At 51.8% G+C, this 23,698-nt stretch overlaps 1 protein-coding gene across 1 annotated transcript in view; it reads right to left on the bottom strand.

Moving 5' to 3' along the window:
• Positions 1–8,354: 8,354 nt before the first annotated feature.
• YPEL2 (yippee like 2) overlaps positions 8,355–23,698 on the bottom strand; it is a 29,732-nt gene continuing 14,388 nt past the window's right edge. The window contains exons 3-5 of the mRNA XM_035342843.1: positions 13,814–13,857; positions 12,936–13,044; positions 8,355–11,709 (exon numbers count right to left, since the gene is read on the bottom strand). Of these exons, the coding sequence (XP_035198734.1) occupies positions 11,620–11,709; positions 12,936–13,044; positions 13,814–13,857 (243 nt within the window). The 3' untranslated portion in view covers positions 8,355–11,619. The remainder of the gene's footprint in view (positions 11,710–12,935; positions 13,045–13,813; positions 13,858–23,698) is intronic.

The raw sequence follows: 23,698 nt of genomic DNA, 5'->3' as shown, positions 1-23,698 counted from the left end.
TGGCAGTCGGGCAGCAGCAGCAGCCGCCAAGGAGACCCCGGGCTTACGGGTGTGCAGCAGCAAAATCGGGGCAAGGAATGAGCACGTTTGGTGCTTTGACAGATGCAAACCCTGTCCCCCGAGATGGAGGCAGCATCGCCTGCTTGTGTGAACGTCCTGAACAGAAATAGAGATCACTGGGCTGCTGCGATCGGCTCTAGGATCGGGCACCGTGCACGGTGTCTGTTGTCTGACAGAAATAGCGTCTAATTAAATATTAACCTCTGCGTTCAACAACGACACCCGCACGGGCTGATCTTAAAGGACGCCGAGCACCGTGGCCGCACACGAAGCCCGGGCTGGGTGCCTGCGGGGCGCAACCCTGTGCCCTGGGCGGGCTGCTGGGGGCGTAGCAATTAAAAAGGTGGGGAGATCAAACGTTTTCAGTCCTTTGATCTCCAAGTGTGAAATTTGTGGGTTGCTTCCCATGCAGGCTGCGTCTCCGGGCAGAGCAAGGGGGTGGGAGAGGCGAAGTTGCCCTTCGCTGCTCCCAGGAAGGTTTTTTCTCTCTAAAACACGAATACGGGAAGCAAAGACGTGATGCCGCAGAAGGGTTCAAGGACTCAAGCTAACGAAGTGGGGCAGCGGGAGGGAGGGAGATGGGGCCGACTGCTGAGCTCGCCGGTGCCCACGCAGTGATGAGGACGTGGGGCGGGAGCTCAAGTACCTGCAGCGCTTGCGAGGTGCTAAAAATAAAAAAGCGGCTGCTAAAAATAACGAACGATCAGGAAAAAAAAATCGCTAAACCCCAGAGATCTCCCTGAACTCCGAGGATTAATTTTAATTTCCCTCTAATCCGGGCAAAAATAGCGGCGTCGGGGGGCACAGCTCAGCCCGGAGGAGGGCTCGCGCTGCCCTGCACGTCCCCAGCGCTGGGCTCCGGGTGCATCCAGACCAACGCTGCCTCTGCCCGCGGCCCCGGCCTGGGTGCTCTGAGCTCGTTTCATGCTGCGAGTCCAGGCTGGGCGAGGGGAAGTGGCCAGGTGTCTCAGGTTATGGGCAGCGCTTTTTAAAAATGAGATTTACTGGCACCTGCAGCATTTATTGGGAAGAAAATGACGGGTCGGAGCTAGTTTTCCAAAGAGACATAAGAACTAGTCGTTCCTAAAACCATATTTAAGTCATTGACATCTCCCTTGCTGCAGGGAGCACTGCTGACTGCAGGCGGAGCTGGATTTGCCTTCGGTGCTCCCTGAACCACCGCACACAAAGCTGCGGCGCTTCCTGGCACGGGGAACTCTGCTCTGGTGCAGGGCATAAATACCGGGGGAAGCGGCAGCCCGCCCCGCCGGTGCCCGAATCGCTCCCCGCGTGTGGACAAGGGAGGTGGCTGAGCATCAGTAAGGAGAAACACCGCTCCCCCCTCACCGTCTGCGTTCAGATGTATGCAAATGTATGCACACAAGGATTTGCATGCAGAGCTCGCCCAGGACTTTGCTTGGTGTGGGTGGGCACGGGGGGCAGGAGGACGTGCTCGGGGCTGTTTGCACAGCCAGGGCTCTGCAGTATTTTACAAACTGAGAGCCCCTGATTAGATACAAGAGCTCCTGGCCCGAGGTGTGATTTATATGCGACAGCACATAAACACCTGCAGCAAGGGCTTTAGAAAGCTGCGGGGCACAGCCGCTCCTCGCACAGCCCGCTTGCTTCGCCCCTTTTTAGTTTAGAGAAAAAGAAAAAATCCAATCTAAGCAATTCCACAGAAGCCTGCTTTAAATGTGCTTTCAGTTCGAGAGTGACCAGAGAGGTAAGTAAATATTTTTCTGGAAAGGAACTTACATTGTGTGTACACTGAATGCTGTTTGCCGGAGCACTGCCCGGAGCTGAGCTCCAGCCTGCCTAATATTTACCCAGCTGGAGCAGCGGCACTGCAGCGTTTGGCAGTGCCAGGCGTGCTGCAGCTGAAGAATTCAGCATTTATACCTATAGCAAGCACTGTGGTTTCGCCAGCTGCAATGCACAAGACCCCGGCATCTGTTTGCAGGGTCGTGTGCTTGGGAAGCTGCGAGCCTCGGACAAAGGGCTGCTGTTGTGCTGTGTTTCTGCAGCAATTCAAGGACAAGATGGATAAAAGCAAAGGTTTAAACCAGGAGGGCCCAGCCCTGCAGCCCACCACAGGCCAGCACCCGTCTGCAGAGCTGCCCATGCAGCTCATAAACCCCCCAGGGGCTCACTGCCATGACTGCAACTAATTTACAGGACCCTGAAAGCAGTGGCCAAAGTCTAAATATTTGGCTTGGAGATGGACAGGGCAAACACTCACTGCCACGTCACCAATCTGGGCGACCCCTCGCTGAAGTGCCAGCAATGCCTGCGCTTGCTAGCCTGGGAAGGAGCACAAAGCTCTGCCCTCCTCCCAGCAAGGGTCAGCGTTCAGCTCCATGCACTTTGTGCAACAAAAGCCCCTACAGCACCCTGGGAATTGCAGAGCTGTGCCGTGCCTTCTGTTTATCATTGACCAGAGCAGTGTTTTTGCCTGTTTTGGCAATTTCAGCTGTAACCCAGAGCATGTCAAACCCCACAGTTTAAATACTCGCTCCTTGCTTAAGCAGCCAATTCCTTTTTGTTCCTTTTTGATCACCCTGGAGGGGAATTTAATAATGCATGAACAGAAAGGAAAAGCAAGAGATGGAGGATGTAAAGGTGCTGGACACCAGTGGGTTCCTCACCCGGGGCCAGTTCCTGCCCGCAGCACAAAGCCGCTCACGCTGCTTCGAACGGGTGCAATGGGAACACCTGGGGACGGAGCTGGGCTTGCAGCACAACGAGGTCCTGGCCCCATCAGTGTGGCCAGGGGACGCTGCCCCAGTGCCCCGGTGCTGAGCCCCGTTTCCTTGCGGTGCGGCTGGGGGCTCTGCGGGCTGACAGGACACGCTCCAGATCTGTGCCACTGAGCCTTTAATCAGCTTCCACCTGGGATTAGCCCAAATGTTTCCAGTCTCTGGTTCAAAATAGGTTTTCTCGCTTGGGCAGCTAATCTGAAGTAAATGCTCCCCTCCATCAGCCAAGATCTCCAGCAGTGATTTTGTCCTGAGGCTTGAATTTTGCCTGGTTTACAGATTTTTCAGACTGAGAAGCTGGGACACTGGATTCAGAAGTGGACCTTGAGAGCTGGGCTGCAGTGGGGACCACAGGTACAAAGAGCACGGCCAGCCCCCTTCAAGCTGAGCACTGCGGGCCGGGGAAGCCAGGTTTGGCAGAAGGGCTGGAGCTCAGGAGCTCAGGAGCTCACGGAGCAGGGGCCAGGCTCCCTCCCATCCCTCTGGAGCAGGGACAGCCCATCGGGGTGTCACAAAGCGAGCCGAGCTGGCAGCTCTGGGGTACAGCCAGAGACAACCACTACATTGGGCTGTTCTCTCAGCCAAAGGAGTTGCCCTAGACCCACTGTTTGTTAAGAAAAGAAATCAAAATTATTATTATTCTGGCTTTAAAAGTGTTATTGGACCCTATGCTTTCACATAGTCTGTCCCCAACCTGTGAAAAATCTGGGCTACACCATGAAGCCAGCACTTGTGCAAGTTGTGGCTTGTCCGTCTGTCTGTCAGCAGGAGATCATTCCTGCTTGACTCCTGTGGGAGAAGGACGAAGGAAGCTGGACTATTCCCATGGCTGGCTGAGGCTGCCGGGAATAGGAGAGGAAGCGAGGAGGGGAACCCGGGCCCCATCTGCAGGGCAGGAGCCCCCGGAGCAGAGAGCTCCCCCAAGCCCCCGGAGCAAACCGCCAGCCCTGGGCTCTCAGGGACACCCCGTGGGTGGGCAGGGATGTGTGAGCTGTCACGGCTGGGAACGCCAGGCGTGACATAGCTGCAACTAAACGAGTGGCATTAAATAAATGACTTTGCTGCCCTGCTAATGGCTCGGGCGCCTGCAGCAGCTCCATGGGCGTGGGAGCTCGTCCCTAGCAGGCACCAGTGTTCGAGAGGGGGAATTCACCCTCACAGCCCTGCCCATGGGATCCAAGTGAGCGATTGGCCCTGTCACAGCCCCTGGCTTTCTGATTTGAAAAGTTGTTTCTGCTCCGCGAGAGAGGTTGGAGAAAAGCAGAAGAAACGGGCACTGTGAGGCCGGGCACAATCTCTCCCCCTTCATGAGGTAATTTAGTAAGGCCAGCAAGACGCGGGCGCTGTAGCTCTGCCAGAAGCAGCACAGGCCGCACGGCACCGCCCCACGCATCTGGGTGACACGAGCGATGCCTTGAGTGCAGGCCCGCCCGCATTGCACCCACCAAACCCACAGGAAAACACCTCGAAAATCCCCAAAACAGCACCAAGGCCCAGCTAGCAGGCAGACCCAAAGCCCTGCACTTGGAAGGTGCTCGGGAGCTGGTTTGAAGAAGAAATCCAAGCTCAAATGAGCAACAACAAGCAACAGAGGCTCATCCCCGTGACAACACGGCCCTGGGCAGGGGAGCTGGCCTGGGCCATGGCCACAAAACCCATCCTGGGATGGGGCCAAGGTGCAGAGCCCGGCAGCGCCCGGCACAAGTAGGCCCCGATTCCTCTGTGAACCTCCAGAATGTGGGGCTGGGGAGGCCGCGACGGGCACAGCTGCGTTTCCTCAGGGCTTCCTCAGGCCCGCCGAGGAGGGGCCCTCGATTTCTGCCCTGAAACCTTCACAAAAATAGCACAATTATGGGAAAAGCCTTGTCCGAGTGGAAAAGAAAACACCAGCCCGAGCCCGATGAGGAAGCAGAGCTATATAAAAGCACGCTCCTGTAGTTTTCTGTTATTTCTGTAAGGCATCCAAAAACTCGCACAGAATTTCGTTACCGAGGGCACACGTTTCCACAGGGCGAGGCTGGCCCCTGGGGAAGCCTTTTTTTATTTTTTTTTTTTTCCCCAGCCTTTTACTTCACCTTCGCAGAAGTTTCCATACAAGGAGAACAAATCGAGGGGCAGCTCCCGCCGTGGCTGCCTGGGGCCTGAGCCACGCAGTGGGGCACACTGGCACATCTCCTCGTGGTTTGTTTTGTACCGAAAACACTGGAATTTTCAGCTGAACCCAACATTTCAGAGGAAGCAAAGCGTTTCCTGTGAGAGAAGGGAAAAAAGAAAATTTCAGCTTTTAGCGGTTTCTCACAGCACCATTCTGCTCTTGACATCTTCCCTTTCTCAACACCAGCGCCAACATTTTTTGGAGCCTCCTCAGAGCGGCTCCGAAGCACCGCGGGTGCAAGGGGGTGGTGTTGCCCTGATGTCCCCAGCAAAGGCTGCTGGTGCCACCTGGCTTTGCTGGGCACCGGCACTGCCCTGCCCCAAAACCTGCACCAAGAGGCCGAGGAAACCTTTCTGGGGGCGGCCGCCCTCCGGGTGACATCTCCATCGCAGCCAGGCTGCATCCATGGCACGTCTCTTGGCCTCGCCGCTATTTATTCCCCAGGCTGGAGCTGGGTAAAAATATCCCCCGCATTTGGCAGCCTGGAAGCGCTCCTGTAAATCCTTCCTGTCAGCACAAAAATGCCCCGGCTGGGGCAGGAGCAGCCAGCCCCCGTGGGAGCAGCAGCCAAGGGCACTGCCCATGGTGGGAAGTTACATTTTGTGAAAGGGGCTGGGGATGGGGAGACGCGCACCCTGAGGAGGGGTTGTCATTAAGGGTCATAACGTGCTTTGGTGTCGGAGAGGAGGAGGAAAGGGGGCTGGGTGCACTGATAGCGGGGCAGCCACCCGCAGCATCCCCTCCAGCACCCGCGTCCCAGCGGGAGGGCAGGAGCCACGCGCGGTGTCCCCGCCGCGGTTACCCGACAGCCCGGCTCCAGGACAGCAGCCACCCCTCGCATCCGACTGCTCCTGCACCAGGATTAAAGGCCACTGGCACCGTGGTATTTATAGCTCCGTGATTGTCTTCTGAAAAAATCATTGTGACTTCGGGCTCTGACCGGGGCTGCCCGCGCTGAGCCGTGTTTCTCTTTATAGCCCCTCCGGAAAGGTCACGGCGGCCCCAGGGAACGGAGGTGGCCCCGCGCCACCCGCAGGTGCTGCCCATGGGATTTCTGCCGCCATCTGCCTGTTTGTGGGCACCCATGTGTAGCACCGGACAGGGAAACCTGCTGAGCTGCTCTTTTAATGGAGCTTGTTTGGAACAGGATGGAAGCGGAGTTAGAACCAGGGAGAAGCTTTTGGCTTCCCAAGCAGCCCAGCAGAGCTGTTTGCGGCCGTTCAGAACCGCCTGAAGTGAAGCACTGCTCTCAATCTGAGCGGAGCTTAACACCGATTTTAGAGGCGAGGGCACCTCAGGCAGGTACGTTTCCACCTCCCGTCGCAGAGAGGTGATCCTGGCGTTATGAGTGCCACTGCGCGAGATGAGCTCCCAGCAGGGTGCAGCTGGCAAGGAAGATGGCTCATGGAAGTGCCGGAGTTACGCGCACGATGGACAAGCTCCCTCCATTAGTGAGAGGAATTGCGCTGTGTTTAATACTCAGGGATCACCCTCCCCCTGTGCTCTCTCCTGCTAAAGCAAAACGTGCCTGCAAATGCCCGAACACACCGGCGTTACCAACGTTTTACCAATGCTGGAGTGTAAGCTGTTTGCAAGCTGAAGGTACCGTTTCCTACCCAAATTTTGCTGCCTCCAGTCATTTAAGAATTTGCACATGGCAGAGGAGAACACGATAGCAACATGGAGGAAACGTTTTAGTACTTGAAAATTTTATTTTCTCAAATGAGCACCAACACATATTGTAAATATGACAAACAATACGCCTCCCTCTAATACTGAAGAACTATGTACAATGTACAAACACATGAAAAGGTGAAAACCAATTATTTGAAAACAATTGCATTTATTACTGAAGCAAATGACCTGAAGAAATATGCCAAAAATAAAATTAAAATAAGATCAAAGAAATAAAAGTATACACAACTTGTAAACACAAGAGCATCAACAGACAGGCTGGTATTGGAAATATTCTCCTTCAGTTTTGTCAGTGGGGAAAGCATTCCCATTTCCTTACGAGAAACAAAACAAAGGATACATACAGTTCGTAACTATGAGAATAGCTTATTTGTGATTTTACCACACACAATGCCATTCTGCTTGCATTTAAATACGTTGATTTCTTTTTTGAGTTCAGTATGATTTCTTCCCCTCTTCCGCTCATTCTTTTTGAACATGATTCTTCCAAACCTGCGCCTAACGTTATTGTTTCTGAGCATTGAACCTCTGAGGCCTCTCACCTGGTGAGAAGAGCTCCTTCCCACTGAGCCGAGCTCCGGTTCTTGCACATCCGCTTACCCCCCGGTGCCTGGTGTCACCTGGTCACCCAAGAACTGGTTCACACTGAAGCATGATGCTCCTCCCGGAACAAGGAAGTGCAGCGAAATGCATGATTAATACACTCACATACCAGTTAGAAAAATGCACACAGAGAATTCTCACGTGATCATCACAAGAACAAGAAAATTCAGTTGTAGGTCGGTTTTTTTTCTGTGTATTTTTAAATCGTGTGCACCAAAACCAGAGAATCAGAGAGCGTGCAACAGTTACTCAGCACTGAAAACAGCTCCTTGCTCAGCAAAACACAGTCCAGTGGTTGTGCTGTTGGTCCACTTCAGGATAAACAAGAGACCCAATGAATTAAAAACGAAGAGTGGGGAGCAGGGGGGAGGTTAAAGACAGAAAGGGAAACAACAAAAAAAAAGAACTTCACTGCCAGAGAGGTAAACTTTTTACTCTAATTTGTTTTGTAGCAGCCTGGTTTAAAAACAAACAAACACACAAATAATAATAAAAAAGAAAACCAGGATCCAGGTCCAGAGACTTGATGTTTTAGTTTAAAAACAACGACTCATCAGAAATCTCCACCCTCCGTCCCTGCCGCCTCCAAGCGAGTGGAAGCAGCGGTTCGAAGGCTGCCGCTTATATTCACTCCTGTTTTCTAAAGCCTCGGGACCTACTTCACTCCAGCCAATACTGGTGCAAGGGGAGATCTGTGACATCGACAGGAAGGTATTTCGGCACGTGAACGGACTCTGGTGCCAGGAGCCAGGCCCCATCCTGCCCGTGTCAGCGCCGGCACGGATGGTGCCGCCTGTGCAAGAGCTGAGCCCGGGCCGGCCGGAGGCCGGAGGGACTCAGCTCTCCTGCCACGTCCAGAGGGAAACGGGATGGACTCGAGAGGACATCTACTGTGATTTTTGTTTCCCTTTCGACATGTTTTCCAACAATACAGAAGGAAACAGTATCATCTATAAACAACAAAGAAAGTGCTCTCAGGGAGGGGCTCTGAGAAAACAGCACCAAATATATTATTTTTTTAAAAAATTAAATATTATTTACAAAAGTATATTTCACAAGATAATGTGTTTTTTTTTAATTACTTTTTCTGCCTTGTATATATTATCATCTGAATACTTATTACAGGGACCAGGACCTCACGCCAGATAATCCACCAGAGCACAAGAAATTTCAAACTGCCTGAAGTCTGAGCTTTGGGGTAGCCTGGGGTGCTGTAAACTCGAGGGCGCTCGCAGCTTGCCAGAGACGAGGCTGCCACGTGGAGAGGGGCGGCAGTGGCTGCTCCGGAGGTTTTCTGACCCCAGGGAGCAGCGCCGCCAGCGCTCGGTGCCCGAGGAGGCGATTTCTGCGGGCCACATCTCCGGCTCGGAGACAAAAAGTGCCACCTTGATGTCCCCAGATGGGAACGACCTGGCTACAGCTGGCTCACACGCGGGGGGGATGCAGACAGCGAGGGTCTTTGGTTATGCTCTGAACATGCTGCTCAACAACTCATCGATTCAGGCTGTGCCGTGACACCCACCAGCACACAGACCCCATCGTCCCGCCGGTCACCAGCGCCCTGCATCGTCTGGTGTCTTCCACAGCACGTCGCAGGGGACAGGCAGCCTAGGAAGGACTTCGTATGGACGCACAGCACGGAACAAGCCTCAGTCGAGCCTCGCGGGCCAGTTTTTTCTTATCTCCCTGAAAAGTCAGTCTAGAGATACCTCTGCGTGGTGTGTGCCCACAGGCACACACGTTTTGTCACATCAGGACTTGAGGCCAGATTCTCAGCAACTGTAAACCTGTGGATGCTGATGAGCCAAAGCCAATTAAAAGCAGATTAAGATCTTGCCATATTCAAGCTTAGACTGGCTGCCATTAAAAGTGTAACCCCCGTGAACAGGTAAAAACAGCCTGATCTGATTTAACATCATCCTTGCTTGTCCCAAATGTAAGGACAAAACCACTTGTATCTGGTATCCTTTCTGTAGGTGATCGCTATCGCCTACATGGTTTTATTTTTGTTTTTATGTTTTTATCAACATAAAATAAAGAGCCGGGGATGGGTTTTTTTTTTTTTTTTTTTTCAACCTAGTATTAATGATTTGGGGTTATCCCTTACTTCTCCCAGGTACACACAGACCCCTTGAAGTGCTGTGTGTCTGGGGGAACTAAGAGCTCTCCAAAGAACACAGATTACTTTGCACTAGCCAAAACCCAGTAACTCGTCCTGGATCAATCACCAAAGGACAGCAAAATGGGACCAGGCCAGTGCCAGCGTCAACAAGTGGGCATTGCAGTTTTTGGTTTTTCCAATATTTTTGTCACTTATGGGAATGTGGATGATGGAAGCAGACAACCTGAAATGAAAGCTGAAGCTACACAGCCACAACAGGAAGGGCAAAGGCCCACAAAGCGAGCTGCTTCCACCCCCTGCAGGAGCCACGGCCAGCCTCTGCTCCCTTCCATCTGCGAGGTGTAACGAGGGGCTGCCATGGGAATGGTTCAAGAGAAAAAGCAGCCTTTGCTTCGATGGGTTTGGGCTTCAGCACAAGGATCCAACGTGTGAAGCCTCTCCCGATCCTAAGCAGCATCTCTGCTCGCATCCCCTTGGTTTAACAGCAAATTATTTTGTGGCCAGCCCCTCCGCCCTGATCCCAGGCTCAGAGATCCTGGGGGTGGGGGCAAGCGACAGGAGATTACAACGCCAAAGCTTCGGTTTCGTAAGGAGTTACAAACCCCTGCACAATACTCTTTCCTTCTGGATTAAGCAAGATTTCCCCCCAGTGGATTAACCTACTAAAAAAATTCCACAAACAAAAGGAAATTCACTCAGAGAGATCAAACTAATTCACTTCAATAGTCTTGAGTAATGCACCAGGTACTGGCTGGACTGTTGCAGAGCAAACTTCACATTGTCTTTTATGCCTAATGCAGCTCCCCTCTCACACACACGATGCTCCTTCCCCACCGGCCACCTCGGGAAGGTTCACACTAATTAATAGGAAAAAATTAAAACAGGAAGGGCTCGTCCCTTGCAGTTACCACGTCCACATCCACCCCTCCTATTTAAACTCCAAGCACAGACAACTCCAGGGGCAGGGGGCAGATATTTAACTCCTTTTTTCTTTCCCATCTCCCCTGTACCTCCAACAGGCTTCTGGGAGTGGGAAAAGGGGGGAAGATTTTGGGGGGGATACCTCATGGCTTGAAATATCCACCTGTGCAGTACTGCTACAACTGTCAGGGTCCTCTGCTCCCTCCTCTCTCCACTCACATCATTTCTCTGACAGGCTCCAAGAGCAGAGCCGATGGCTGGGGCCTGGGATTTAAGAAGATACTCGTAGCAGCATTTTCCTGCTTGCATTTGTGAACCACTGGTAAAAGACCTCCGAGGATGTTCAGCAGAGGCTCAGAAGTCAAGGGGTACCCTGCGTTACTACCTTTGTCCCCATGCTCCCCTAATTTCTTCTTTCCTGCCTAGCATGCGCCTTCTTTTTCCTGTTGTATCTTCTAAGCTGCAGTTCCAGCCTCCCTACGCCTGAAGTGGTTTTCTCCTCCTCTCTGAAGGGCTCAGGAGTCAGGATTTGGTTTCTCCAGCTGTGAGGGTGCTCCCACAGCCGTGCTCTGTTGGGATGTTTGGCCTACCTCCTCTGCACCAGAGAGGAAAAGGAGAGGCGGGGGGGGTCTCTTCAGCCTTCCTCCCCCGAACACCAAGTTCATGAACGGCAAACAGAACACAGATCCACAACTAGCCTGCAGAGGGGAACTGCTCAGGACTTGTGCTCAGCCAGCTAAGACCAAAGCTCCCCCGGCGGAGCAGCGGTTTTACGATTCGGAGAGAACGCAGCCGTGAGGTATTTTTCTGTCCATTTAGACCAGTAGATAGTTTCAAGCCTTGGTTAACCAGGACTTAACGGAGAAGTTACAGCTTCCCTTCCGAGGACTTCCCTGCGGGCCCGCTCCCCACCCCCTATCACCTTCTCCTGCCCAAAACTCGGGTCTTCCTCCCGCACCGAGACCTGCTGCTAGCTTGCCACCACAGAACCAACTTCAGTTTGGACGTAAGCATTCGTCAGCATGGAATGGCTGTCGGGCATTCGGTGCATTCTCTTAGCCAACGCCAGAACAGAGAGAGAAGCAGCCAGGGTCAACTCACAAACAGATACAAAGCAAAGAGACAGAGAGACAGAAATTTAGAGGCCAGTCACCAATAAAGATGGAGAAGGGTGTGAAGATGCTCCCAGATTGCAGAGCCTCTAAATGCATGGAACCAAGCGTTCAGTCACTCTCTCACTCTTGGATATAATGTTCGGTTGGATGGCATTCTCTTACACGCTGGTAGGGCTGGGCTCTCCCCATTCAATCCCAGCCGTTATCCTTGATCATGTGAGCTAGTTCAATGATGTATTTGCCTTCTTTATACTTCTGGCTGCTTTCAAAAGCGTGTTCCTAAAAAAAGCAGAAAGAAAGAGATCAATATGGATCCATACAGATCAATACAGACCCCGGAATGCTGGGAGGGAGGGAGCCTCGTCCACCGGGTGAAAGTCTGCGGGACCTCCTGGGGGCGTTCACAAAAATTACTTTTGAAGAATTTTAAACCTGCACTCTGGCTATCTTCAGAGTCTGAAGAAAGGAAGTGGCACCATGTAAAGGTGTAGCTTTCTGCAGGCTAACAGCAGCCGCTCCTCCAACTATTAAAATCCGCCTCCCTCTAGGGTGGTCTGAGGATTTATTAGTGCTTGTTAGGAACGCTGATGAGAGCTGCTGTAAAGGCTCCGCCACTGGGAACAAGCCAATGGGACTCCACTGACGGATTTCGGTTGCACCCTCCAAGGCAGCTCAGCTCTGCTCAGGTGTGCTGCTTGCGTGCCTGGCACGCATCTGCGAGGATGTGATTCTGTTGCTGGAGAGCCCCGAGCTTACTGCTCCGTTTATGAAATTCTGGGTTTCGTTCCACAATAAACTCCATTGATGTACTTAGTGTCCTTCCCCATTTGTGAGATCCATGCCGTGCTTCTGCACGGATTCCTACTGCATCAATTTTTGATGCTTTACTTTTTATAGCCTTTTAACTGGCTTTAAAGAGGATTTCTGTCCAGAGACCGCAGACACAAGAGATGTTTTGTTTAGATACTGCTCAAAATGTTTTGACAAACAAGTACGCTGCGTGCCTCCTGAAGCAGAAACGAGAACGTAGCACAAGCCTTTATTTGAAGGTAACTGAATTTATAGAGAGCAAGAGACAGCAAACAGATCAGGTCGTGTTCAGTAGCATTTCCAGTGGGAAGGACACAGGACCAACACTGCCTGGATCACTCCATTATTCTGAGAGGGTCTGGGAAAACAGACAACACGAACCACGAAACCGACTGGTTTTTATGTCGTGTATCACCAAGGGACACCCACCAGAACCAAGCCCGCAGTACGAACTCTTAGTGAGGCAACACATTAGCTGCAGAGAGCTCATGCTGTAAATAGAGAAAACAAACAAAGGACAGGAGCGAAAATGGAAATGTGGGAAGCAAGATGAGATGTGGCTACAGAGCAGAACCCACGTTTCTGCATCCCAAGTCAACGTTGGTTCCCCAGGACCACGTTAGAGCACATGCACACCTTCACGAAGGGCTGGAAGGAAGACAGTCCCGGGAAAACCAACCCAGACTGATACTCACATATTTCCAACCCAGTGTGGTTTTGCAGTTTTCACAGTAAATGTCCGCAACCGCATGTAATCCTGTTAATAACACGCGCTCCTCTGCGGGGCCACAGCCCACGTTAACTCTGGAAGAAAGGAGAGAAGCTCGCTATTAGTGCGCCTTGCCGCCGCACGGCACTACAACGAAGCCGACGGCAATTTTACTGCGGTATTTGAGAAAGTAAGCAGGAAATTGAGAATAGCGAGTCCCGCAGCTGCTCTGAAACAAAGACCTCTTGCAGCTCCAGAACAGAATGAAAAGGTAAAACGGAGCTTTTGTTCAACTGAAAAATCTACCACGTTTTGAAAGGAAGATTAATAACGCAGTAGGAAATTGCACTGATGATGCATTTGAGCAAGATTTTCATTTTCAAATTGCTAAAATTGTACTTTGACTTTCCCAAATGGAACTTGGAGAATGGAACTGAAATCAGCAGTTCTTCTGAAAGACATCCCAGCAGTGATCGTACCCAAACTATTTTCAGTTACTGGGAAAATTACAGTTAGTTTTTATGCTGGCTCTTAAAATTGACATTCAGATATTACATCGGCTCTGCATTTATAAAACCTGGGCTCTTTGGCTCAACTACGTTCTCTGAGAAGAGAATGAGTCACGTTAACTCTAATTCCTCAATGCAACGATGAAAAACCACCTCTTCCTAGCTGCTTATCTGAGACTTGAGCATAAAATCCAACACCAATCAGTGCTATTTCTTGCCTCCTTCTCCAACCATTTCCAGCAAGCTCCCAAGCCTTAGAGGTTTCCTAAAATACAGCTTTGCTGTACGTCTTCATGAGGGTTTTCTTCAGTCTCCCCCAAGAGACGCAGAGGTGACACCACGGAGCGGTACTCACACTGAATTGAAGAGGTACGCTCGTCCTTGGCTTCCTTGGAAGGACTGAAAGGCAAGAAAACACAATTCAGCTGGTTGGCAGGAGCAAGGCTTCAGCAGGAACTGCTCTCAGCTACATTAACGACCTCAGACAGTCAGGGCCTGAAACCCTCATCGGTACGGGCTTCGGGATGGGAACCCCGAGAGCCAAACGAGAGCCGGCTAGCAGAGGTCTTGTCCTGCACATGGAAAGGGAACGGCGGCAGCACTTACAGTGCTTTTCAAGTTAAAGAGTCAAGCTTTTTTCCCTCTTTTATTCCAGCGATGCCTACGTTCCCTCTTCCAGTTCCATTTACGAATTTCACACACCTGCCTCATCCTTACCCAGCGCGGCCTCGCTGCCGAATATCAATTTCACCCTTTTCTAAACAACTGCACGCTCACGCTCAGGTTACCTCAGGGGATCGCAGCATGGTTTGGCTTGGAAGGGACTTAAAAAACCATCCAACTCCAACCCCCAGCCATGGCAGGGGCAGTTAAATGCCCGACCCGGGGCAGCACAGCACAGCTCAGCACCCTCCCGCAGGTCACAGAGCGCACACTGCACCGTGCCCCGTCCCTCCCCTGCCTCCAGCCCTAGGGACGCACCGCACGCCTGCGTGCCCACGGCCTCGCGTGGAGCACGGCAAAGCCACCCCTGCGAAGCTGCCGCGGTGTTCACCCGGTACCAAGGGACCCCAGGAAGTGGTGAAGCCCTCCCGGGAGATCACCGACCACGAGCAGGGCAGCAAAAGGCTCTGAGCTTGAGCAATTCCTCCGTGCCCTGCTCAGAGGAAACAGAGCAACAGCAGGGGCAGCGGCAGCGCCCGCTGCAGGAGGGGCTGAGCCTGGAAGGAGGGGTCGTGGGGGGTACGGGGGGAGGTGCCGGGGGTCCCACGGGAGCACGCGTGCCATCAGAGCAGAACGAAAGCAGATGGAGCCTGCTCGCCATCCAGGCCTCCCCAGTAAATACTTTTCCATAAACACCAAAGAGCCTGCGTCTGCCAGTAACAACAACCATGGGAGCAAAGCTTTTATTGGTACAGAAATAGGATTTTCCATTACTGCTGCACAAAGGCCTGTCTTCAATAAACAACAAAACCAAACCCAGCAGCTTTGTGTCTGGGGCTCCCTGGATGCTCCCTGGGGACAGCAGCATCCTCTCGCAGATGCCCATTCCTTCCAGCTCAAGCCAGGGCTTTCGGGCACCTAAGGGCGGTCACCGCACCAAAAAAAAATCACATAAATCATCTCCTGCCCCAGCAGGACTTCTCAACGCGCCACCGCTCAGCTTTCAGAGCTGCTGCCTGTCTCAATACTCGCCCTCCAGCCAGCTGAGGGTTTGGCAAATCACGAAAAAGAAGCGAGGAAGCTCTGGCAGCCACCTCAGCCTCGCTAACGCCTTTGCTGTCCGCAGGACCAAGCTGACAGCATCTTTGTCAACACAGCACAGGCGGCTTGTGCCTCGATGTTTTAACCGCAGCGTTTTCTGGAGATGTCCCTTCTCTGCTGGGATTCCAGAAAAAATGGCACATGCTGCAATGGGCACTTGGAAACCAGGAGAAACAGATCCGTTTTTACACAAGCAGATGTTCTTTTATGCTGTTGGCTTTTTGGTTTTGTTTCAAAGACGCACACAGAAAGGTTTCCACAGCACCCCCATGTTCCCTGAGCAGCCACAGCCAGCAGACCTGTGCTGTGTGCCGTGCGCTTTCTCTGGGCTGTTTTTTTTGCTGCCCAAAGGTGCACGCCTGCGTTCAAATACCGACTTCAGACTCTAAAGCAACAGCTCCTGGCATCGCTTTCCAGCCGAAAGAAACAGAAAGCATTTTTTTGTTGTTTCCCGCTGAAAGCCCAAGCACACATTTTTCCCCGCGCTGCTAGTGCTGAATGTCTGGCTGCAAACACAGCTGTCCACGCCAGCAACAAGACTCCCTCCCCATCCTCCCTGAGCCCTCTCAAACACAATGCAAGCTTCTGAGAAGTGCCACACGCAGCAGCTTACTCCTCCCGGCTGCTCACGTTCAAAACCCTTTTCTGCTCCTCTGCTAGGAGCTGTGGGGCCGGAGGAGCGCTGACCTGAGCACCCAGGCGGGAACCACGAGCCTGGAGGCAGCCGTTTGGCTGCGGGTGCTCCCCTGCCACGTTTCCTTGCGGCAGAAGCTCCGTGTTAAGGAGCCTTCGGCAGCTGCTGTGGCTGAACAAGTTCCTACCACCCAATTTATAGACGCTCACGGCCCCTCAGCCGTGCTGATCGCATAGAGGATCTGTGAAAGCTCTGTTTTTAAAAACAAACACTGTGTGTGTGTGCGTGGAGGTAAATAGCTTGTTTTGTTGCACGATTTTGTTATCGCGGATCCAGCCTGAAGGACAAAGGACCCCACGAGCTGCTCAATAATCCCGAGTCGCTCACAACAGTCTGCTCGCTGGAGATGGGCTCATCCTGCAGGATTCGAGCTGAACCCATGGAAATCCAACTCCCGTGACCTTGGGAAGGGTCATTTTGGCTCAGCACACATTCCAGGCTGACCTCAGCGCCCGGTGCTGAGCACACCGCTCTGCTGGCCCCGGCCGTGCTTCCTGGGCAGGCTGCACGGCTCCTTCCCAGCCTCTTTGGGGAGGGGAGCAGCCCTGCCAGCACCAGCACACCTCCGAGCCTTGTGTTCCTGCTTCTGGAGGCACAGAGCGGGGTTTGAGCCTTCAGCCGGGGAGAGGCGTGGATCCCACACGCCGTCCCCATTCCCCCAGTACCTGCAGCTCCCCATTCAGCTCAGAGCCCACTCAGCAGTTCCACCCAGCGAGCAGATGACAGGATTAGTACCCCAAGTCTTTGTGATGGCATTCAACAATAGGCCGAACACAAAAAGAGCTGGCTGGAATCATCTGGAAAAGCAGGAAGCCGCTGCCAGGACGAAATGGCTCCGTACTGATGTTTCTCTGCAGAGCGCTGCCGCTTACCTACATCCAGCTGGCAGCCTCTTCCCAGGGCAGTAAAACAAAAATGAAATGGCAACTGGTCCCAGAGAGGGACGAAGGAACAGAGCGTGCCCCTCCGAGCTGCTCTGGTGAGAGCTACAAATAATCCTCACTGCGAGAACAGGGACCGAGAGCCCCGAGGCTCTGCCCGAGCTCCGCGGCAGCCAGCACGTCGCAGGTGATGCCATCGGTGTCAGGAGAGGCACAGCCACCCGAGCCCCTCAGCTGAGGGCCATGCCTGTGCTCAGGATGTCCCCATCGGGGCAGAGCAACCCCTGAGCGATGTCACCAGCTCCTGGGCTTCAGAGTCGCTGAAGTCTGGGAGACAAATTCGTGCAAGGATCCCTCCAGAGCTGTTACTGCTTCCTTCCCACCTCGGTGTACGACTTGGTCCTGCTGATTTAGACCTTGAACTTCTTAGCACAAGATTTCTGTTCTCGTAAAACACGGGGAGAACACGGGGAGGAGACCTGTAGGTACACCCAAAGCACGAGGGCAGTTCAACTGGAACGCATGCGAGTCTGCTGTGAAGACGTGCTCCAAACCACAGGCTCTCTGAGCCCAAGGAAATAAGGGTGGAAAACTCAGCAAAGCTCCAACGCCAAGGAAACTGCGGTCTTTAAACCTGGCAATTCCTGTTTACATTGTCAGGATTTAAAAAAACAAAGCACAGCTGTGTCTTAAACCAGGTTTGGTGCTGCAGAACACGGTGCAGGCACCGGCTGCTGCAGCGCTCGGCCGCAGAGCGGGCACGAGGCGATGTCACGCCCCGAACCACCGACAGATGACATTCCTCCCACTGTCTCCGGCACTTAATCCCAATTCCTGTCAGCTGCCATCCCAACTGAAATTATTCTGATTAAAAAAAAACGTCTTGCAGCGTGTTTATAGCTACCACCACGCCTAGCAGCAGCACACCCTACAGTATTTCCCAGGGGAGCACGAGCTCAATTTGTTGGTCCCTGAATCCACCCAGGCTCCAGAGGCCTCCTCAGGGTTTCGGTAACTCCTGCTGTCCTCAGGGAAGGGGCAGTCACTGATCAGATTTAAGTGAGACCGCCTTGCTCTGATTATGCTGGCTACAACCTGCGTCAAGGGAACCGCTTCCATTGCCCTTCCCCTGCTCTAGCTGCGTTTCAGAGCTTTCACGGAGCTCTAACACGGGTCCTTAATGCTCTGTAAAGCCCAACGTCGATATGGAGTTAGCAGCCCCAGCTCGTCTCTGCAGTAATTCAATTAATTCAGCATGGCCTTTTTCACTGTCACTCTGCGCTGCTGTGTGACGGAAGAGTAACTGCGAGGCCACCGTGGAGTATCCTAGGAGCAGCCAGGTCCTAGCAGCTCCATGCTCTTTGTGTCCTGGGTTGCGCAGTCTGGGAGAAGGAAGCTGCTGCACAGCCTGGGCAGAGGGAAGATGTTGCTGCCATCTCTTTCATGCTGACAGGAGCTGTCCTTACAACTGCTCCCCTCCTCCTTTTTTTTTTTTTTTGGAGCGATTCTCTCCGTGTTTCTAGGAGATGGAGCTAAGAAAAGCCAGCGCTGCTCACAAGACTCCCAGCAGCGCCAAGAACTGCAGGAGAACGTTTGGAGAGCGCTCTGCCGCGCTACGGCCACGGCCCCAGCTCAGGAAGATGGAAACCCCCCAGCACCCTGCAGACACCCGCTGCCACGAAACGTCACCGTGCTGCTTTTGGGAAGAGCTCTCCAACACCCATCAGCGCGCCACGGAGGTGACACCGGTGCTCCAGCGGGGCTGCGCTGCTCCCAGGCAGCCGGGCTGTGCAAAGTGATTGAAGTGGGTCAAGATTCGGGAGCACATCCCCAGTTATTCATTCATCCATCAGTCCGACTGTCCACTATTAGCGGGGGGAGAGCAAGAGACTTTCAAAGGGAAATTTTGCATTGCAGTTGCAGAGGAAAGGAGAGATCCCCTCCGAGGCTTTGCAGTAATGAAAACCAAGATTTAGGGAAAGACAAATGGCCGGGTTTTAGCTTTTTCCTCAAGTACAACACCAATTTAAGCCATCAGTCTGCTAAGCTAAAGCCTGAACAAAGTTTTGTAAGGCATTTCAAGATTCAGGGAAGTATCTGCAAGCTCCGCTGTCCCCTCCCTGCCTCCAACAGGCCTGGCAGGCTCCCCTGCAGCCCCTGACTCAGCTCCGACACAAGCTGCTACAACCCAGAGGTATCGTGAGCCCTCTCTGTGCCTCCTGTAACAAGCCCTGGGCTCCTGGATTCCGCTTTTATTTATTTTTAAATGTGTTCCTAGCCCACAGACTTCAAAGTGCAATTTCAGAATGGGAGTGCTAAAGGCACAAACAACAGAAGGCAAATAAAAAGTACACTGAATTTATTACTTCTATAAAACTTAACATTTTGTGTGTTCTCATGCGATGTTTGGTGGCCTCTGGTAGCTGCTGCACTTCAAAACTTGACTTCAGAATGAAAAGCGATGGAAATACTTTCTGCTTCCTTTCCCACAGTATTTGCTTTTATATTTAGGGGAGCACAAAACCAGAGCGGCTTCAGGAGAGAGATGTCCCTCTCCTCTGCAACCCGAGCAGGGGTTATAGATGTGGGAAAAGCAGCGCACACAGCCCCAGGAGGGCGGGGAGCAACTGCTCCTTCTCTGCTCTTGAGCTCCCCTCTGCAAAGGGAACTCTCTGGCACTTAAGCCACCAGTGACAGCCATCGAACGCAACCTTTTGTGTTTTGGTACATAGGAAGCGCAACGTGGAGAGCAGAACTTTCTTATTCACCGGGGAAAAAACTACAGAAGATGAAAACAAAGCCCAGCTTTTTCTTTCTGGATACAGAAAGGTGAAAAATGGTTTTATTCTGGCGCATCTACAATTGCTAGAGCAGGAGCTGCGTCTCCCCCAGCCATTTCTAAGTGCTGCCGTTCCGCGGGCAGGTTGACGCTGGCTCCATCATCCAACCATCAAGTCATTTGGAGGGGAGCGGCAGGGAGGAAGCAATGCCCTTTTTCTCCCCACATTAATTATTGCTACTACGTGGGTTTTAGAGCTAAACACAAGACAGAACCGGGATGGAAGATGGAAACTGCTAATGCAACAGTTAATTAGGAGCGTAACAGCGACTGCCCCGTATCAGCGGATCCCTGCGCTCCGTTAATGCGGCCGCTAAGCTCCGCTGGCTCCAACGCTGACGACGAGCGCAGGCTTTTCAGTGGAAGCCCCGTCCGCAGGAGGACATGCAGGGCAGCAGCTCCTCGTTCCCCCAGGACAGAGCTGCTGCCGTGCAGATGAGCACCAGACGCACACCTTAGTGCTGCGAAGGCTCACCACCTTTCCGTCAATCTGCCCCCAGCACTCACGTGCGGTTTGGTCCCAGCTCAGACCTGTCAGCCCTTCCTGGACACCTCAGCTGTGACCTGTGTGGGCAGCTCACCCAAGCCAGGAAGGCTCAGACCTGATCGATTCCGTGCTCCAGGCGTTCAGGATTTGCAGCAGATGCAGCAAAACCCCCGATGATTCACTGTCCTTCGGCCCTGGCAGCTCCCTGGGTAACAAATGGGAACAACGTTTTATTTGCGCTCAGGTCATCAATTTTAAGGGAGAGGAAGAGGGAGGGTTATTTCCATAAAGTGATGGATTTGAAAATCCATTTTTATCCTCCCTGACGGGGAATTCTAAACCATTGTGAATTATTACCTTTTTCACTTTTTCTCGGAACAGAATAAAATATTTTAGAAATCACACAGCAATTAATTGCTGCATAAGCACAATTATACAAGGAGGTACAAATTTCCTTGGGCTCTTTTTGCTAAACAGCCACATCCTGACTAAGTAGGAGGCCCAGTCCTGGCTGTCCTCAGATCCCACGAAGGCCAGCAGGAACTGAGCGAGCACGGTACCTTGCAGGATAAGCCCCAGAGGAGGCAATTACACAGGACAGGAAGATCTCATTCAGGTGGCTGCACTACGGAACAGGTACTACACATACTCATCAGGCAGCTCAGATTTCATGTTCCGACTTTTTCCAGCAAAGGGCACGTCCTCTGTCTTTAAAGGCTTCCCAGCACTGCTGAGCCCCAGTGCCCTGCTCCTGCTCAGGCCAGCAGCCCCCGACCTGTCCGTGACAGCCTCCTGGGGACGAACTTGGGTGCCAGAGCTCACCTCTGCCCTGTCGGTGCCAGTGTCCTGATCAAGACACTGAAGGAAAAGGCTCCCATTTAACATCTCTGATATCACATTGTTCTACTGAGAACTAGAGTTTAATTTTAAGCTTCATGGAAATCAAGAACTATGAGGTACCTTACTAAAAGTTCATCACAGCAGCAAAATTGGGAAGCTAAAAAAAACAGTAAGACAACAGAACAACTTGACCCCTAGCGATACTTGCAGCTAAGAACAAAGCTCCAAATAATACCTGAAAGATGATTCATTATGGAACAAGAACTGAAAAACAGGATGCAAAAGCCACTGGACAGCTGCTGGAGATGTGCGTAAAATTGATAAAGCCGGTGCCTAAGGAGCTAATAGCATGAGCAGAAGCTTAGTGTGCGGTGCTGAGCCAGTAGGACTAATGCAATTATGAAATGCATACGCTGCGAAGATATTACTGCTGTATACTGCTGAGGCTGGAACAATGAGACCAGCCCTGTTTCCATTCCTAAAAGGATGTTGAAATGCTAGAAACGTCAAAAAGAACCACAAGAATGATACAGAACTGGAAAAAATAACATCTTACCATGACAGACCGAACTGAATCCGTTCAGCTTATCAGAAAAGTGATCAAGAGTGACCTTGGTTACTGCATACCATTAACTTCTCCAGCAAGAAATAGTAGGGACCACAGATTTATTAGCAAACAAAAATAAAAAGGAATGGCCACCAACTAGAAGCACAAGCCAGACAAATCTAAACCCGGTGTCTCCAATTTCTGGCAGTAAGGATGACTAACCTCTGGAAAAAGTGACCAAGGGGAGCAGTGAATTTTCCTTCCTGAAGCCTTCAAACCAAGACTAACTGCTTTTTCTGCAAGACGTGCTGCAATCCTGACGAAATTCACTGGCCCATGCTCTAGAAGAGGTCAGACATGATGGCTCCTCCTGGACTTAGGGTTCATTAGTGCGAAGCGGGGAGCTTAAATTCACATTTGGGAGGAAACCAGACCTACTTTCAAAGCAAGAAGAAACCCAACGCAATGAAAAATAGTAAGAACTTCACCCCGAGAAGTGAATACTCACCTCACCTCCCCGTTCAGTTTTTCCCTATGACAAGACTCGTCTTGGCCACATTCCAAGTACCTCTTTTTCCATTAAAGCAGCTTTGAAACAGCCACATCCCAATTTTAGGTTAGTCCTTTGGCTTGTGTGCACACTCCCCTTCCCTCCCCAGCAAGTAACTTCATGTCTTCAAGGTGAACTGACGTAAAATATGGGCTTGGCAGTGCTGCTGACAGGTTCTTGAGAAGCAAGGTAGTGGGAACACGCACCGACTTCTTCGAGTACTCAAGAGCAGGAAAGAAAAAAGAAAAGCCCAACAACTGCTGCTTACCACAGCGCCTGCCACACAGCCCATCTACGCGAAGTGCATGGTGATGCTCTCAAGCAGCAGAATTCATCCACAACTTATCTGAAAGCTGGCACCAAAGTTTCAAATCCTTCTAAGATGCTCCAGCTGGAAGACAGAGCGAAGTTTCAGCACGCCTTAAGGATCACCAGGAGGCTGCTGTACCAAGGAGCTCAGGCTCCAGCAGCCTGCTGGCCAGGGATGCAAAAGGTGCAGGAATCCCAATGGCTAGGAGCGAGGTTTGCTTAGAAGCCTCGCAACTCCTGCCTCAAAAGGCAGAAAGAGCTTGTAAGTGATCCCTCGCTAACAATCCAGCCCCAGTCCAGAAAGTCAGGCACACACAAGTTCTTTCTTTTCTAAATTCTCGGGGCTGGAGGAACTGCAGCCTTTTGTGTTGAAAGATTTTACATTCGTGTTCAGTAAGGGTCCTGGGCAGACATCAAAGGAAAACATTCAACTTTTAATGCAAGCCTTAGGCTAACTTCAGAGGATGTATCGCTGCATAATGCTTAGCACTTGGATCACAGTAATTCATGGAAAAAGAAACTGCAGGACGCCCACAAGACATTCCCTACATACTTCCATAATCAGGGACATTTCTGCTGAATTACTGTTCACATGGCAAAAAAGCCAGCAGCCACGACACCAACGTGGCTGCATCTGGCCTGCATCTTTCTGCTCTTTCCCATCCTTTCCCACTCAACACGAGGTACATACGAACTCACACGTTCTAAGACTGACAAAGAGTGTGAAAAGCACAGAGCAGGTAAAAAACAGCATCGCGTCTACTTTGAGAAGGAGAGAAACTGCACTAGAAAGCCCCCAGGCCCAGGACTAGAAAGCAACGCAGGCACACTTCTCAAGAGAAGCGCCCCCACCTCCTTCCCAGGGAGGTTTTGCCACCATTGATGGTGGAAGTGTATTTTTCTTAAAGGTTCTAAGAACCATGGGATGCTGCGCCTGGGAAAGAGAAACGTAACAAGTATCTTTCATTTATTTTCTGGCAATGGGAAGGCATTGAAATATACTTTTTAACCACAGTTGCCTGGCACAAAACTTTTGTTTTCAGGGCACAGCCAGAGGGGATTAGGACACCCCGTGCTTATTAACAAAGGCAGACAGTACCTGCTCCAAAGCTGCATCTCCCAAGCAGACGGGACCAAACAGCAGCAGTTCAGCCGTACAGGTGGGGAAAGGAGGAACAAAGGAGGAATCTGTAACAGCGCTGGGTTGAGTTCCAAGAGTCTCAGTCCACTTAGGCGTTGGAAAAAGCAATGAAACAAGAGCATGTACTAAATTTGGCACGCATTTATGTGATACTTTGCTATGAGGGAACAAGAACCTCCGCTCCCGCT

This window comes from Oxyura jamaicensis, chromosome 19 (genome assembly GCF_011077185.1).
Source record: "Oxyura jamaicensis isolate SHBP4307 breed ruddy duck chromosome 19, BPBGC_Ojam_1.0, whole genome shotgun sequence".
In the NCBI taxonomy this organism is placed as follows: Eukaryota; Metazoa; Chordata; class Aves; order Anseriformes; family Anatidae; genus Oxyura; species Oxyura jamaicensis.
The sequence above is the reverse complement of the archived record's forward strand: the minus strand, read 5'-3'. Positions and strand labels throughout refer to the sequence as shown.